The sequence below is a fragment of the Gadus chalcogrammus genome, chromosome 3 (genome assembly GCF_026213295.1).
Source record: "Gadus chalcogrammus isolate NIFS_2021 chromosome 3, NIFS_Gcha_1.0, whole genome shotgun sequence".
Lineage (NCBI taxonomy): Eukaryota > Metazoa > Chordata > Actinopteri > Gadiformes > Gadidae > Gadus > Gadus chalcogrammus.
The window spans coordinates 16163447-16181700 of record NC_079414.1 but is presented as its reverse complement, the minus strand read 5'-3'; the positions used below and the strand labels follow the sequence as shown (position 1 = coordinate 16181700).

At 44.2% G+C, this 18254-nt stretch overlaps 2 protein-coding genes across 5 annotated transcripts in view; one reads left to right on the top strand and one right to left on the bottom strand.

Annotated features, from left to right (window-relative positions):
- Positions 1-18254, top strand: part of npnta (nephronectin a) — a 56757-nt gene that overhangs the window by 24997 nt on the left and 13506 nt on the right. For both annotated transcript variants that reach the window (XM_056586290.1, XM_056586289.1), the window contains 5 exons: positions 980-1099; positions 3247-3366; positions 5445-5579; positions 6013-6135; positions 7945-8496. In XM_056586290.1, the coding sequence (XP_056442265.1) occupies positions 980-1099; positions 3247-3366; positions 5445-5579; positions 6013-6135; positions 7945-8496 (1050 nt within the window). The remainder of the gene's footprint in view (positions 1-979; positions 1100-3246; positions 3367-5444; positions 5580-6012; positions 6136-7944; positions 8497-18254) is intronic.
- LOC130379452 (uncharacterized) lies at positions 12493-18122 on the bottom strand. 3 transcript variants are annotated; one of them, XM_056586292.1, is made up of 4 exons: positions 16698-18122; positions 15810-15911; positions 15198-15215; positions 12493-15026 (listed from the first exon to the last, which is right to left on the bottom strand). In XM_056586292.1, the coding sequence occupies exon 4, from the start codon at positions 14704-14706 to the stop codon at positions 13084-13086; it is 1623 nt and encodes a 540-aa protein (XP_056442267.1). In that variant the 5' UTR covers positions 14707-15026; positions 15198-15215; positions 15810-15911; positions 16698-18122; the 3' UTR covers positions 12493-13083. The 3 variants fall into 3 exon arrangements, with proteins under 3 accessions (XP_056442267.1, XP_056442268.1, XP_056442266.1); XM_056586293.1 differs by having other exon boundaries at positions 12493-15215; XM_056586291.1 differs by lacking the exon at positions 16698-18122 and having other exon boundaries at positions 12493-15215; positions 15810-16691.

Here is an 18254-nt window from a genome sequence, read left to right as displayed (position 1 = left end):
AGTATGACAGGCATTCTGTCATTTTTCCAACAACTCGACTGTCAGAACCGGAGAACTAGACAACTGAAATAATGTCCATTCTGAAATGAAATCCCATTCAAAAGCTAATAAAAGAAGAGACATTTTAGATTAGCGATTTTTTATTTAGTGAACATTCAATTCTTTCCTCAGTCTCTTGCAACTTCAACCGAACCATATTAAATCTGATCTTTATAGACACTCGAAGCGAAGGCTTTTCTAGGCGCCGGACACGCTGTAGATCAAAGGCGACAGGTTGACAACTCTTTCAAGGACTTAACTGCAAAACAGGGCCAACCCCACAATTTCCAGGGGTTGTCAACTAAATGATTTACGATATCTCCGCCATCGGCGGGATTGACCCTACCCTATTATCTTGTATCCGGCGCAGGTAATTCACTGGTTTGTCACTTAACACCCCCACGACGCCACGTTCATCACAGTGTTATCACAGAGGAAACCTCTGACATGTCATAACACCGCAATCCTATTGCATCCGACATGACTTGTCCCTCCCCCACATCCTTCTCTCTCCTACACCTCCTCTTCCCCGCTCCTCATTCCTCCTTCTCTCTCCTGCTCCCCCCCCCCCCCCCCCCCAACACCTACTCCTCTCTCCTGCCTCTCCTCAGCCCCTCCCCTCCTACCTCCACCCACACCCCAACCACCTCCTCCTCCACCTACCCCCTCTCCTCCCAGCCACTACCAAATACCTCCACCTCTCTCCTGCTCCACATCCTCCCCTCCCCTCCCACTTCCTCCCCCACCCACACACCTGAACCCTAAACCTTAATGGATGGAGGGTGTGTTTGGGGAGGAAGGAGCCATTTGACCCCTTGACCTCCTTCCCCTCCCCCCTTATTGCCGAGTTCTGGAGCCGCTGTCGCCTCTTGTTTTTCACACCATAAGGTATTCATCATCTATTTGTTCCCCCTCCCTCCCTGCCTCTCTTGCCCTGCAGACCTGAACGAGTGTGGCCTGAAGCCGAGGCCCTGTAAACACAGGTGCATGAACACCTACGGGAGCTACAAGTGCTACTGCCTCAACGGCTACATGCAGATGCCTGACGGGACCTGCGGAAGTAAGTGTCTGGACCTAGACCCTGGCGTACTGTTCTCTCTCTCTCTTACTCTCTTTCTCTCACTTTCTCTTTCACACTCTCTAACTATATCGCACTCTTTCACTCTCTCACTCTCTCTCACTATCATTCTTTCTCTCTCTCACCCTCTCTCTCCCTCTCTCTCGCTGCATACCTCACATTATTTTCCTTGTCTTTCCATACCTTGGTTTCTCTCCCTCATTCTGTTGCTCTTTTCCTCTACCTTGCTCTCACTCTCCCTCTTTCCTGTCTCCCTCGTTCTCTCCCGCACATTCTGGCTTTTTTTTTTCTCCCTTTCTTTATCTTTCTCCTTTAGTATTTCTCTCTGACTCTGTCCCTCGTTTTCTCTGTCTCTGTCTGTCTGTCTGTCTGTCTGTCTGTCTGTCTGTCTGTCTGTCTGTCTGTCTGTCTGTCTGTCTGTCTGTCTGTCTGTCTGTTTGTCTGTCTCTCTCTCTCTCTCTCTCTCTCTCTCTCTCTCTCTCTCTCTCTCTCTCTCTCTCTCTCTCTCTCTCTCTCTCTCTCTCTCTCTCTCTCTCTCTCTCTCTCTCTCTCTCTCTCTCTCTCTCTCTCTCTCTCTCTCTCTCTCTCTCTCTCTCTGTCCCCTTGCGCCAGCAGTATGCTGGGCACACGGTTCGTTACGGCGCCTCTTAGAGCTGGATGCCTACACAAGGCAGTGCTAATGACAGCCACTCCTCATAATGAAACACATTTCCACACCGCTGGAAGTGCCTCCGACAGCGGCCTCATAAGCGCGTGATTGAACGTTTCAATTAAAGCGCTCCGCGTTCTGATCGCTCATCAGCTGGGAGCCGCTCAGGGGTCCTGATTAAAACACCTGCAAAGAATAAAATTAGAAAAATAAATGGGTATTGGTTCCAAAGCTTTGAGGTTTACTCTTGTGCTGTATTGGCAGATCTCACCGATCCTATCGTGATTAAAGGAGATGGTGTCTGTCTGCACATGAATTACATTTGGCTCCTTTTCCTCTAAATTATTTGTATTCGATTTGTTCCCCACCATCTGAACAGCCTGACTTTAAATCCATATCGTCAGGGACATAAAAAGGAAGAAGAAAACTAAATAAATTCCTACTTCTAAATCACACAAATTTCTTCCCAATTTCTTCCACCACGGTATGACTTTGAATCTTGTCACGTCAAAAGAAAATCGTTTCCCCAGCGCCGTTTCCCACAATGCCGTTGGGCGGCGGTGATGGTGTATGATGATAGTGTAAAACACCACTTCCACTCACTCCTCCCCGCTCCTCTCTCCCGTTTGGATCGATAGATCACTGTAGCGTTTAATCAGGGCCCTCTGCCTCTCTCCTCCAAAAAAGAAAGAAAGAACTAAAGCACACACACACACACACACACACGGGAGAGAGAGCCAGAGTGCCTGTAGCGAGGGGAGGCGAGGAAGAGCCACCGCAGCCGCAGCAAAGGCAGTAGCAGCAGTAGCAGCAGCAGAGGCAGTAGCAGCGGGTTTCATTTCCTGGCTGTGGTTTGAGGATATTGAAAGAGGCAAGAGAAATGTGCTCCTTCGGGGCTCTCGAGTTTCCCATGAGCAGCGGGCAGCAGTGCAGGGAAACAATGTGTTGATGGAGGAGGTGAGGGCGGGAAAACGCTTTGGTCTGGTCTGGAGGGCAGGGTGGGTCTAGTGTGGGTCAGGGTGATCATGAGAGCTGGAGGAGGAGGAGGAGGAGGAGGAGGAGGAGGAGGAGGAGGAGGTGGTGAAGGAGAGAAATAAGTGTGAGACACTGCCTCGGGGAGTGAGTGGCTTGCAGGATATTATGTGAATGTTATTATTCAATGAAGTCTGAACACAAGTGTGTATATATGTGCACAATGATATATACGAGAGAAAGAGATAGAAAAGGTAAAATAATAATAGTTTCTATGTGGAAGAGAGCTACAATATATATATATATATATATATATATATATATATATATATATAGAGAGAGAGAGAGAGAGAGAGAGAGCGAGCGAGAGAGAGAGAGAGAGAGAGAGAGAAATTTCAGTAAAACTGAAAATGTGCTATAACTCCATGACATATAAAACCCTAACTCTGTGTTGTGGCATGCGTGCTGTTTTTCTCCCCCCCCCACCCCCCCCACCCCCCCCCGCCAGGTGCCCGTACGTGCGGCATGGCCAACTGCCAGTACGGCTGCGAGGTGTCCAAGGGGGAGGTCCGCTGTCAGTGTCCATCGCCAGGGCTACAGCTGGGGCCCGACGGGAGGACCTGCGTGGGTATGTCCTGCTTCATCATCCCTCACAGCTCCGTACCTCCATGAAGGGCTCGGGCCCCTGCTGGAGGGGGCCACAGGGGGCCAGTGGTGGAGGGCACACCGTGCTGCCAGACAGCGTTTGTGCTTCCGCTAGGGCCTCGTCTCGTCTTTGTGACGAGAACAGAAAAGGCGAGGTTATAGGATTAGAATCCTAATAATTATCTAATCACTTTATTTGTATGGCACCCTCATGAAAAGCGAGAGTCGGACAAAGTGCAAGTGCGTGATTAAATACAAGGAAAAATAGTGATTAGCGATGATAAATATGTCAACACGTAGAAGTGTCTGTTGTCGTGGAAGAGTAACGGTAGAGAGAATGAAAGGAATTTTCTCTTGAAGAAAATGAATATGTGATAAACAGAAGCCCAGAGCATGGTAAAACAGTATGCAAACCAAATGGATTATATTCCTCACCCACCAAAATACATACAAAATCCTACAATTCTTTCGGAGACAGCCTGGTAAGTAGAACATTTATGCAGAGTTCACTGTCACCCTGAGCTTCATCAGCTGACGATGTTCAGTCGAGTGTGGTTCCCTTCTGGGTGAGATCACACCGCCGATCACATCTACATGCCAACCTCCCGGCCCAACCGGTGTCTCGCCCCTTTGGTTCTTCCCCCTTTGTTCCTCTTCCACTTTGCATTTAAATCAACCAGGTATTCAACGCACAGACGGAAGGGTACAAATTGAGGCAGTAACCCCAGTGTCAGGTTTAAATACAGGGTGTCCTGGAGCTGACTGTTAGGGGGGGTCTGCTGTCCCTGCTTGTGAGTTTGGGGGGGGGGGGGGGGGGAATCAGCCACAACATTAATCTCAGACATTGGAAGAGAGCTACAGGAGCCCCAGGCACTCAGCTGGCGAAAATACAAAACAATATGAAAACTGAGACCATTATTTTTGTTGGTTTCTGTTTCTGTATATCCTGTGAATCTAAGTGCTCAGCCACAGTGAAGCAGGCACTTCAGCATGTTAGTATTGACATCATGGTCACCATGGTTACCCTCGGGATATATCAACATATAGATTGGAAGTGCAATATCCAAAAAATCCAGCTTTTGTCAAGCCTTGCCTTGAAAGACAACCTTGTTCAGAAGGTTTTTACCATGAAAGAATTCTTCACCAAAATAAAAACGGAGACACTCTCTATCGATATATATCAATAAACAGTCTAGGTAATCATCTGGATAGACTAGGTTAGTTGTTGTTTAAACTGTTGTGAGAGACTCTGGGGAAGACAAACCACTGCCATCTGCTTTAGGTTCACGCTACAGGCCTATAGGTTAAAGATAATCTGCAGGTCAGAAGCTAGCTGCGTTAGCTGCGGGCTGAACGCTTATACTACACATAGATACCATGCAGATACACATCTACACATAGATATGTAGCTACATCACTTCCTGCAACCACAAAGCGCGTCTCCGTTCAAACCGGCAGTAGATTGAGGACGAGATACCCATTAGCATAAATCAGTGCAACATGTTGAGAACATGCTAATTATAACGTCAACGTCAACTTCAGCATTCATTATGCACGGCGTTGACCTCTGGGTCAGACCCCTCTGAACTAACTTAATTGCCTGGTTAAACCAGACTCTGCATTTTGTTCCGTCGTCGGGAGAGGAAGAAAACTAAATAAATAGGAGAGACGTCCCCACGGGCTCCACCTCTGACTGACTGCGTCTGAGATTCACCGTCTAAGGTGGAAGTCTCCTCTCCCACTCCAGGTGCTAAATATTAATGTCCCGGTGTGGGGCCCCTAGAGGTGATCAACATTAAAGCCAAAAGTGGGAGCTTCAATAATGAATCAAAGCATTGTTCAGGGTAATTCCAGGGAATATATGACCTGATACAACCCGCCCGTGTTCATAAATGAATACAGATCAAGGGTGGAGAGGGAAGGTCATGCACTCCAAAGCACACTACCATCCAGGGGGTTTATTTTGGATATGTATTAGCATTTCAAAAACAGTGTTATTTGTTGGAGTTCTTAAGTCCTTCCTTGCCAACACGGTAAGACCAAGCGCTGTTGTTGTTTCAGACGTGGACGAGTGTGCCACGGGGATTGCGGTGTGTCCCCGCTTCAGGAAGTGCATCAACACGTTTGGGAGCTACATCTGCAGGTGTCACGAAGGGTTCGACCTGCAGTACATCGGCGGGAAGTACCAGTGTCGAGGTAGGCCTACTGTGTTACTATCTCCACCACTGGAACAGCGCGACCTGGGTTCAGGGTTCAAAGGGTCCCGGTTCAGACCTTCTGCTTACATGGAAGGAGCTGTGTATATATTATGTTTCAGTATTAAATAGATGTGATTTAAAATTGAAAGTAAAAATATAAGGGTTATTACTCTTTCCTAAAAAAGTTGACCATGGTGTTCAGTTCAACTGAGTCTCTGAAGAGAAAAATTTAACCTTTAAGGTCTGAACTTTTTTGGAATTGTAACATTACCCAAAAACATGTTTTCAGGCTAACCAATAATCCTAGATATTCTGGTGGTTCTCTGCCTCCGGTGAGCTCTCTGCGTCTGGGGGAGCAGGGAGGTGCAGGGAGCAGTGTGAACAAACAACCGGGTATTGTCTGGTGAACTTTTGTTTTGACCGCTTTTCAGATGTGGACGAGTGCTCTTCAGGCCGGAGCGACTGCGGGAGCTACGCTACATGCTACAACACGCCGGGGTCCTTTAAGTGCAAATGTAAAGGCGGCTACGGGGGGATGGGCCAGTACTGCAAACGTAAGCATTCAACCCTCCTGGTTCCCATGCCCACGGGGGAAACTGATTTGCCACTTATTTTCCGTTCATTATTCATCCCTTTCTTTCTTTCTTTCTTTCTTTCTTTCTTTCTTTCTTTCTTTCTTTCTTTCTTTCTTTCTTTCTTTCTTTCTTTCTTTCTTTCTTTCTTTCTTTCTTTCTTTCTTTCTTTCTTTCTTTCTTTCTTTCTCTCCCTCTCTTCCTTTCTCTTTCTTTCTTTCTTTCTCTCCCTCTCTTCCTTTCTCTTTCTTTCTTTCTTTCTCTCCCTCTCTTCCTTTCTCTTTCTTTCTTTCTCTCCCTCTCTTCCTTTCTCTTTCTTTCTCTCTCTCTGTCTTCCCAATGGTTGTAAGAAGAAGTGAAGAGGTGTAGTCCAAGACGGAGTCAGAGCGGTGGCAAACTGGCGTTCCGATCTTAGAACCCACAGTGTTCAGGCTCTGTTCTGTGTTTCGCTGGATCATCATGTCGGACAGCCATTACAGCTGTCCAACATGATGAACCAGCGAAACGCCTTAATGGACCAGATCCCCCTAGAAATGACATGTGTTATGTTTCAAGGCAAGCAACCTACCCTCGTTTCTTTCCTTCTGATGACTCTGTCGCGTCTCAGTTCCGACAGTAATGATTTTTTTAGATGGTGGATGTTGCTTTTCCCTGCCAGTTTGTCCTCAAGGCCAGCATGTCTCGGACTCTCTCTCATTCTCTCTCTCTCTCTCCCCCCTCTCTCCCTCCCTCTCTCCCTCTCTCTCTCTCTCTCTCTCTCTCTCTCTCTCTCCCTCCTTATCCCCCTCTATCTCTGTCTCCCTCTCTCTCTCTCTCTCCCCCTCTCTCACTATGTCTCCATCTCTCTGCCTCTCTTCAACTCCCCCCCCCTCTCTCTCTCCCCCTGTCCCTCTCTGTTTCTCCGTCTCTCTCCCCCTCTCTCTCCCTCTCCCTCTCTCACTATGTGACACACATCTCATAAACCCTGGTTCCCTCCCATCACTGGTGTGTTTGCCACAGTCTAAATTATTCACGATTATTATTTCCACGGATTCTTAATCACAAGACGTATAAAATAAAGTAAAGTGCAAGGCCAATCCGTCTGGCACAGCGACCCCCCCCCCCCCCCCCCCCCCCCCCCCCCCCCCCCCCCCCCCCCCCCCCCGTCAGCCCCGCCATTAAACACTGCAGAGCCCCCTACAGAGGCCCCCGGCAATGGCTCACGAAATTGGTCACCTGCCCAAAGGGTGTAAAACAGAAGTGCTTTAGGAACCGGGGCTACGAGTGCTGAGCTATCTGTGTATCAGATATCAAAGCCTGCTTCCCCACGTAACCTAAGAGCACGCTGTGTTCCATCCCCGTTCCCCTCATCCGTCCTCACTCCCCAAGCCCCCCTCTGAGTTTCCTACCATCTCTCCCCCTTATTCTACTCTCTGGAACCTGAAGAATGTTCCGGTGTGCGGGAACAATAGGAGGGGAAGATATTAGGGCACTGAGGACAGCAGCAAAGTGAGGGGGTGATTTTAAAGGCTGTCTTAAGCAGACAGCCTTTAACACCACAAAAAGCCTGCAGGGAAGGCATGAAGCCTGAAGGAGTGAAGCCTGTAGGAAAGTCAAGGTGTCATAAATATGTTACATCTGACGACACCTTTTAATGCTAGCAGCGACTGAATCAAGTCCTTCTCAGGGGAGGGAGAATCTGTAATCTGAGGACATCTTTTTGGCCTTTCTATATAAACTTTAAGAACATTATTCTACAGCCCTTTCACCTTCGCATATTTCCCTCCATCTTTATTCCCCTTATCCCTGCAGCCGTGCCCAAGGTGTTCATCGCCCCCGGAAGACCCGGGACCCCCCCCCCGAACCACCACAACCACCTCCCCGACGTGGACCAGCGACGGACCACCACCACCCTCCGCCCGCCGGTGACCCCCAAGAGAATACCCTACGTCCAACCCAGGACCACCACCACCAGCACCACCACCACCACCACCACCACCACCACCACCAAGGCATCCCCTCCAAAGAGGGTCACCCCGGTGAGGCACAAGCCCCTGGTTCCCACCCGGAGGCCCTTCATTCCCACCCGGAGGCCCGTCATTCCCACCCGGAAGCCCGTCATTCCCACCCGGAAGCCCGTCATTCCCGCCCGCACGCCGCCGGCGGTCCCCCACAAGCCCTACGTGCCGCCCAGGCGACTGCCGGCAACGCCGCCCCCGTCAACTGCACCACCTCCGCCACCACCCCCACCGCCCCCGGCCCGCAAAGGACCCGTGGCGCCCCCGACCAGGCGGGCCCCGCCGGCCACGCCCGTAGACAACAGCATCGGGAAGGAGGTGACGAGGCAGAGAGGAGACGTCCACAGTAAGAGCTCCTTTCCTTGTTGCACATTTCAGCTATGAAAGGCGTGGTTCCCTTATGTAAAGTATATCGTAGTGTTGAACCTCTTGTAGGGCGTTTCTATTGTTTTCTTTTTTAATAACAGTGAATAATGTATGAACAGGTACTCATTGTATTATCCACAACAGTTCAAATACTTCCTTAAACCTTTCCTTAAACCCTAACCCTAACCCTGTTCTTATGTGTTGCTAATAATGCAGTTTTTGATACCGCAGAATGTAACATATCTGAGTAAGTAGGGCATTAATGTGTAAGGCTTGAATCCAAAAGACAATCCTAGTTCAAACCTAGTGTAAGCTGGTGTTATTCAAGTAGTGCATCTATTTCACATTTCCGCAGTAATCAGTCCTAGGAAAAAAGCAAAGGGCCATCCTTCATAATTTGCATAATGTGCATATGGGGGCCATTAAAATATAATATCTTGAAGGTTTCAATTAAACATTTATACTGGCCCGATGGCAATTTGCATATTTCAATTATGAATGGCATTACTATTGTAATTCCAATACACCCATATGTAATATTAATCTAACATTAACTAAAATATAAGATTAAAAGACTAACTACAGATAAAAGTATGGACACATCAAACCTTATAGTAATTTCAGTTTTGAAAGGGCTCTTATTCGGATGCACTTGACTTTCTTTTAATTAACCATTATCAATTCAAGAAATCATGCTTTACTAATCAGAAATAGTAAGGCATAAAGTAATACGATTAGACTGTTTTGCCACCTGTTGAATCCTTTACTTCATTATGTTCTTGGCGACAACAGGCAGACGGACTAGTATGTAAACTCTGTCCAGTCCGACGTGCTGTTCATCCATCTGTCGAGAAACAATCTCTGATTAACTTCAGTTCTTACACCAATTAGATTTAAAAAGTGTTTATCCTTCTACTGAATCAACAGTTGCTTCATCAAAGCCAAAAAGCTTAATGCATGCCTGAATTAACATTTTTGTAACTAGATAAGGGAAGCCTAAGAAGTTTTCATTTATTTCCAACCTTACTACGAGATTGTTAACTTACCAACATTTTGTGTCATACTGTGACAAATAGTTCAATTTTTTTTTTTTTTTATATTCAGGAAGCACAACCAAACACATACCATTCCTGTATTCTGATTGGTTGAAATTAGAACCAAGATGTGTCACTTGCCATTGCTACACTGTATATAAAACGACTGCTAGCGGTTTGGGCTGCAGTACTCTATGTTTCTCAATAGACTGAGCTGTTACTGAGTTTAGATGGTTGGTGTTGGGTTTCTCCAAGACTGTAATCTGAACGATGGAAACTGGAGCACTGATGTCATGATGAGCTAATTTCTGTCATGTGTGTGTGTGTGTGTGTGTGTGTGTGTGTGTGTGTGTGTGTGTGTGTGTGTGTGTGTGTGTGTGTGTGTGTGTGTCTATGTGTGTCTGTGCATGCGAGTGTGCGTGCATGTGTGTTTGTGTGTGTGTGTGTGTGTGTGTGTGTGTGTGTGTGTGTGTGTGTGTGTGTGTGTGTGTGTGTGTGTTTGTGAAACGTGTTTGTTTTGCTCTTCATATAATCCTCAAAAAAAACGTTTCACGAGTCACGGTCTTCCGGTGACTTCCGGTGACACACTTATTTTCCAACTCTTGAAAAGCCACATTTGTTAAAAACCTTAAAGTAGACTCAAAATAATAGGGACCCAATGATTAGTCTACAGGATTGTTCGTCTCGACTAGCCGTGCTGTTTCTTGGTCAGGCGACCATTCACAGAGCCTGGTTAGTGCACAGAAATCAAGGACTCACAGAAGGCATCAAAGCCCCCTCACACAGTTCCCCTTGGACCTGATCCCAAGACGGGAGAGCACAAACGGGTGTTGGATGTGAGAAACGGTGGCTCCAAGTCACTTGGCCAGGCAGCAGCAACATCGTTAAGAACCAAGAATGGCAGGAGGAATATTTAACGAACAACTGTCTGCCACAACAGAGACGTCAGTCCAGGGCTGCTTGATTAATAGGATCCCTGCTTTCTCTCCTGAGATTTTGTCATTAAGATGTGAGACCAGTAAAATACTAGAGTGAATTAAGTTGGTAGGGTCTATCAAACCGCTTTATTATTAAACTAGAATACGTGAGGCTGTCAGAAAAACGAGCTTTGCATTTAATTTGATTTGGAAGTATAAGAGACACTTCCTGTTCTGTTTTTAGGTGCTAACAAACATTTAGACAGTGGAGATGTCAAAGTAACCCGACTTTCATGCAATAATTGTGATTTATCGGTCACTCTAAATAATTGAGCCATCTATTACCCGTCTCTATAAAAAATAGCTCACGGCAAATTATTGCTCCGCTGCAAGTCTCTGCGAAAAGTGTTTTCGTAAAATGTCAACGTGTGTCAAAGACAAATCGAAACCTCAGGGAACACGTCTGCTAAACAGCAGGTCTCTCCAGCCTCTGCTCACTACACTCCTACAATCTTCTCCGCCAGTCTGTTGAAATGACAGGAGAATAGAGGCAGCCTTTCCAATGGATTAAAGCTTGTTTGCTTGTCAACCCAGCAGCATGAGGAGAACCCCCCCGGAGCTTAAAGCCTTGTCGACTTTACGAACATTTGCCCTGCAACAAACACGAAGAGGTCAAAAGGCAAGCTCACAGGACAGCGTGGCAATCTGTAGGAAAATCACATTCATCCAGTTTGTTTTCGAAGCGCAGTCCAACAAAGACGAGAGGCTATTTGTGGACACCCACGCGCTCCAGATTGCTATCACAGTGTCTGGTAGCAAGTGTGTTTAAAGTGTGATTAATGCAATTCCTTCTGCCTAAATACAGGGGCTACTTTGGCTTGATTGAACGGAGGGCAAACAAAGTGTTATTTTGGTAGTAATTTGTCAGTGTTTGCTCTCTGGACACTTAGACATTAGAGTTGGCAAGCAGGTAGCCCAGGTATCATTCAATCTAGATCACACCTGATTACATGAAGATTAGAAATGGATGCAAGTTTTGATAATTTATTACCAATGCAATCAGTTTTAATATGTTTTTGCAGTTGGGATTTTGAGTTGTTTCATACACACATGGACGCACACACACACACACACACACACACACACACACACACACACACACACACACACGCACACACACACACACACACACACACACACACACACACACACACACACACACACACACACACACACACACACACACACACACACGTGCGCGCACACACAGACATACATACAAACCCACACACACCGAGCTGGATGCCTGGGATTACTGGAGAGTCTGGTGCGAGCCTGTGACCTCTCCACTTCCAGATTCCTCAGACAGCCAGACCACCTCTCTGAGCTCTGGGGTCCGTGGTCTGGGGGGACCTGGACACACACACACACACACACACACACACACACACACACACACACACACACACACACACACACACACACACACACACACACACACACACACACACACACACACACACACTCAAAAACTCCTTCCGCTGATAGATATCACTGAAGAGGCTCATGTTAGACACTGGAGGAGTTTAACAGAGTTCAAGCACAGTTTACAGCTTGTAAATGAAGACTGACCGAATTAGACTGATTTTCTAAGAAGGGCTCGTTAAAGGCTTTTATTTTGTTTCCTTACATCTTCTCTTTCTTTTTTCTTTTTTTATCGCTCGTATCTAAAATAAATTCTGTGAATGTATCTTTAAAAATAAGAATTTCTATTTTCAGTAATGAAGTAATAACATGAATAACTATTTGTGGTATTGAAACATCACCCGTGCTCCGTGTATAACGGTGGGAGTGCCAGGGAGTGGCCACTTGGCAGTCGGAGAGCGTGGCTAAAGAGCATTAAGTTTAACCCCTGACGGCTCGCATCCATAAGCTGGTGCGAAGAGCCCTGCACGGCCGCCCCACTCGGCATTGTATGTGCGGCTTGAGTAGTTTCAAAACAGTGTGAGTGAGGAAAGCACACTGCAAAAACTCAAAATCTTGCCAAATATATTTTTCTAATTTCTAGTCAAAATATCTCATCACACTTAATATAAGACAAAATTACCTAAAGAGCAACATTTAAGTGATATAAAGGAGCTTGTTTTTAGACAGTGCATCTTGAATATATTGTTAAGTGAAACTGTCTTGAAAACATCTTGTTTTGAGTTATATCTCAGGTTAAACAAGCTTTTTTGACATGTCATTAGGTTTTTAAGCTGCTGTGTTATTTGTAAAAGATGAATCGTCTTGTTTCAAGAAATAGACTTAACTTGAATTGAGAAAACAAATCTGCTTTATTGAAAACTGCAGGTCAACATGCCCAATTCACAACAACTCACAATGCACAGTACAGTGTGGCTATTTTTCTTACATTTCCATCAAACCATGTCGATGTGATGTGTAAAAAAGACAGAGGCAAAAAATGGAATTATGTTACCTCCTCTGTTCTGTTGCCCTCTGGACATACTGCACCACATTATTACTTAAGTAACAAATAAAAATAAATGCTGTCATAAATAAGTGTTTTTCAATGCTTAAAAAAAAAATCTGCCCAAATACCCACACTCAATACACTCAAGAATGATGTTTGAGGATATCTGAGAGATCATACTTCAGTGGAATGTACTTGCTATTATTGAAGTTTACATAGTAGTATGGTGTATAATCAACAAGCTTTTCAGCATCCATGAAAATATTGGCTTGAGCTAGGTCGGGAACTTCTACCTCGTAAGCTAAATAATGATCATTCCACCCAACTGTAGAGAGAGGTTGGCATTCAAAACAATACACTGAAGCATTTAAAATATAAATGTTTTTCACAAGTGCAAACTCTGGAGTATCATTGATGACATTAGAAATAACCAAAGATTTCCCACATGAATGCTTATTTCCATGTTGCATAATCCAATTTACTGAAACTATATGTTCAACGTGCTCTATTCCTAAGAAGTCTTTAATCTTTACTTCTACATAGTGAACATTTTTCACCTCAGAGGCTGGGCCCATGTCAGCTTCACTTGAACAAATTGGATGTTTCTCATGCACATTCTGACTACATTCATAAAGTTGGTTGTGCTTCACAAGTGACTTACAGATATTTTTAAAACTACTTTTCAAAGCCCACTGCTTAAAAAAGCAATGCTTTGACTCAAAGCGCATGCACATATGCCTCACTGTAGGACCAAGTGCCTTAATCTGAGAAGGAAGATGCAGCAAGTAATGTTGTTTAGGTATAATATTTGCATCTGGAAACAGTTGTTTGAAATGTTTTAAATGTTGCTCTATTAAAAGCTTCAGCCTTGAAAGAGTTGAGAGAGCAATAATAGGTGAAAACAGAATTTTGACTATCTCTAACAACTTAAGTAGCATTTGTGTGTAATCATTTTCTCCAATTTTATCAAAAAGAAAAGGCAGAATCTTTAACAAAACCAGCATCTGCCCAGCTGACTGTTTCAATTTATTGTCATTTGACGACAGTGTATTGACAGATATGGGGCAAGGCTTATCCCTTGCATCCACAGGAGAATAAGGGAAACCAATAATTGCACTGTTGAATGCATCTAAGTCCATGTGTCCTGAAAGCACAAGATGCTTTAAAACACATTTGATTTCATATGGGGCAACACCTTCAAGAATGACATGCATGATGTCTTGTGGGGTTTGATTGATTATATCAAAGTGAGGAAATTCTGTTAATTTGCTTCTCCTGTTTATGCCATAGGTCGTTTTTAGATTTTCTTTCAGAAAGTCAGTATTTGTCTTCTCAATGTCATTACATTGACTGTTATGACTTGCCATTGTCCTTTTAACAAACAAATCTTCATTAAATTGCTCCTGCATGTCTTCAAAGTTGCATTCACAGTGCCTGCATTTACTGTAGGCAAATCCCACTCCTATCTTAAATCCAGCCACTTCATGCTGAGCTAGAGTGTCTCCGCACACAGACATAAGTGCCCCATAAATTGTCCTCTCACCTTTTGCAGTGACAACCTGGACACCATCACGCAGCTCAGTTAAATCACGGTTAATCCTCTCAAATATCTTATCAATACCACAATGAGAAAGATCTTTTGATTTTACCATGGCAAGCAGACGAATAGCGGCAAGTCTTGATCTGTATTTAGGGTTGATGTTACCTAAGGTGTAATAAATCAATAACAATTGTTTTTGTTTGCACGAGATCCAAGAGGATTGCATAGCTCAATTTCATCTGTATATAAAACCAACTGCAATGCTGTGGGAAATTTCAAAAACAGTGGGTGTGACTTAAAAATGTCTCCATCAATGAAATCATGAAAAAATCCATCCTTGCACGTCTTTGGTCTCTCATCAATCATTGCAATTATTCTTGGATGTGATAGCAGCTGCTCCAAACTTTTCACCAACGGTATATAATGAAAACAATGGTCCTTAATGGTAAGAACTCTGGAGTCTCCATGTTTCACATAACATACTGTTTGTTTTGCGACAACAATCTCTGGTTCAACTGGTTTTAACAGTTCTTTGATGGTCTTATCCTGCAAATGGGTGGAAGCAATTTGACAGAAAGGGTCAACAAACTGGTCAAATATCCCCATTGCATCACTCTTTAGTTGATCCAGGTCCCCAGAATGTCTCTCAATCATATCGTTCATTTGCAGTTTTAGGTGCTCCAATAATGCGGCCTGATATTGCTGGACTCCACTCACCATATGGTTAACAGCTCTCTGGGGAGTAGAAAACAGACAAACAAACAAAATACTAGATTATAAAATTCATATAAAAATGCAGTCAACATACAAACTCAGACACTAGGGGTTTTAATTAACCCCTCAATTACATATTGTTAGTGACATGCAATGATCAAATGGGCTATTTCCAGCAAAACTTTCATGAAATAATATTGCCTTCCGCAACTTAAAGACCTTGTTTACACTTGGTCTTAAAATGCGTTTTGAGCAATAGGATAACAAGTGGACAGTGCTAAATAAAAGTGTTAGTGTTGGGTGTACTATATTGTCTCTATTCTTAGCTCATGCTCAACTAATATAGTGGATGGGCAGATTTTGTAAGCAAAGTATGTTACCATTTGCATATATAGCGGGGAAATGAGATCCGATCACAAGTGGTCACTGAAGAACCATGTGGAAACACATTCTAATGTCAGGTGTTTCTCTGACAGCTTTTCGACCCGTGATCGGATCAACCAAGATGCCAGGACTGAACAGTGGCCAAGTCATTTTACAGTTTAAGATTATTGTTTTTAAGCTTGCAACTAAAAATTAAATATAATTAATTGGAAAATCAATGGCATAAATTACCTGTGTCAGTCGATGGGTTTCTCTGGCTTGAAGAAGAAATGCAGTTGCATGTTTAGAAAGGTCAACATTCGTGAGACCCTCTCCATCTTCTTGAAATCCACTCTGAAAGAGATTAACAACAAACATATTTATTAAAACAGGGAAAATACGGAGACAACTTCCTGTCACACACTGTCTCACCTTTTTTCAATGAAGTCTGGTAACTGATTTACGTAACTAATAATTAAACTAAATAAATTAAACTATCAAAGAATTAATTTGTTCAATTACTGCATATAAAATTAAGCAGTTGTTTAGAAAAGTAACTTCTAAATGTTTGCTTATTAATGTGCAGATACACTGCTATTATTTTAGTGTACCTACATTTATTTTTCTCGACGTTACACATTTGAACATATCATGATGACATTTTATTTAACTTTGCCTAATAGTCATTTTACTGAGCCCACCTTGAACACATCATATGTAAACCTCCTTCTGTCAGCTAACTATCTTTCACCCTGCTGAACGGTCTGACTGGACTGCTCTGCTGCAGCAGCAGGAGGCAGAGATACAACGCTGCAGTCCAGTATATCTACGTATATGCACTCCACTACAGTTTTCAGCCAAGGTGAGTTTATCACGACTGAGTCTTATGTATGCAATTAAATACAGGTTAATTGATGCTCGCTAGCCTGTAATGTAATGTCTGGTTACATTGATCATAAGTGGACAATCTGTGGGGCGGTAGGCTGCGTTTGTCAACATAAATGTAACCATTAACTAGCCGATTTAGGCTAGTTGTATTTGCGTTACAGGTTCGATTAGTCGTTACTGACAAAAGTTCAGGCACAGTTGACCTAAGTTAAATACATGTTTAGTTACATTTTATCTTGTGTAGCGACTTACCGCTGGAATGACGATGCTTGAGCCCTCCGTTTCAGCCACAGGGTTTGCATTAGTTTGGTCGTTTGCGGCTGTCCATTCACCTGCTCCAGGTAAACCGTGGCGAGTCGGTCCTTCCTCCTCCGCCGCTTCAACTCGGAGAAGATGATGCACGTGTGTCCGCTTCACGTGATAGTAAAAGGAGTTATACACCCTGTACTCACTTGGACAGCCATCAATCCCGCACACGACGCGAAAGTCAGGGTTGCGGCTGTGCATGGTGTTAATGTGACTCAAAAGTTGTCTCAGAGTCAATGCCACAATATGTAGCATATGCAGCAACGCCAAATCATGTTGGAAGCAAAGATGTCAGAGGCAAGAGGACGCCTGTAAAGTTTAAACTGGTCAAAGGTCGGTACGGTAGCGCAAGACTGCCGTAAAAACTCGTTACTATGGTTACACCCGCCAGCTAGCTGCTGCAAATGAGAACGTGGGGCGGTAAACCATGGCGTAAACTAACGTTATTTGAGACCGATTTGGGTTTGAACTTGGATTGACGTGTTTCACTGCAAGTAAATTAAAGCGCTGTATCCAGTGCTCATTCTTTGTAGTTCACATCGCACACCCTTTGAATGTTCTCGACGTTTCAATGTGTTTTCAGTGTTTATTGTGTATCGTTGCAGCCGAACAGAGACATCGAGGCGGGCTAATTAACAATCTAAGTCAGCTAACGGCATGGAAGAATTGGATGATGTCGCAGTGTCGATTTTACGGGGTAATGTATGCAAATATTATTTATCATATATGAACAGAGTAATGCAAAGGCCTAATTGAAGCAAAAAAATACTGTCGGAACTCCATTGCGCTTTGGGGATAATGTTGTATATTATGTTGTGTTCAAACCAAAAGCCAAGTACATTTTCGCGCCACTTTGTTCCCGCTGAATTCATAAACTGAAGACTAGTCAACTAATGGCGACAAATGACAATTGTTGGTCACTAGGAAAATTCTTGGAACTGCATTGCGCTTTGGGGATAATGTTGTATATTATGTTGTGTTCAGACAAAAGCCAAGTAAATTTTCGCGCCACTTTGTTCCCGCTGAATTCATAAACTGTGAAGACTAGTCAACTAATGGCGACAAATGACAATTGTTGGTCACTAGGAAAATTCTTAGTTGATGGCAGCTCTAGTTATTCTAGTAACGTCTATATGACATACAACAGCAGCCAATGAGGTATCTACATTTCTATACTAAGCTGGTTAGCACTAGCTACCTAATTTGAATGAAGTGTATACTTCTAAGAGCCTCTTGCAGTTTCACTTCTAGGGCACCGTTTCATCTTGCTATGTTTGTCTTCCAATTTTTTCATAGCTGCAAACATCACAGAGACAATGATGAGCACCCTGTCTCGTGAAGACTTGCGGGATCTTTTCCCAGGCCCTGAGAACTTTTACGGAGAAAAGCGCTCTGGCGGGCCTGTCATGGTGCGTCGGAGGAGGTCAGTTAAGTAAACTAAACTAACCACCTATTTAAATTGGCAGCAGCACATTGAGCTAACAGCACAGTGTTTTTGGAACA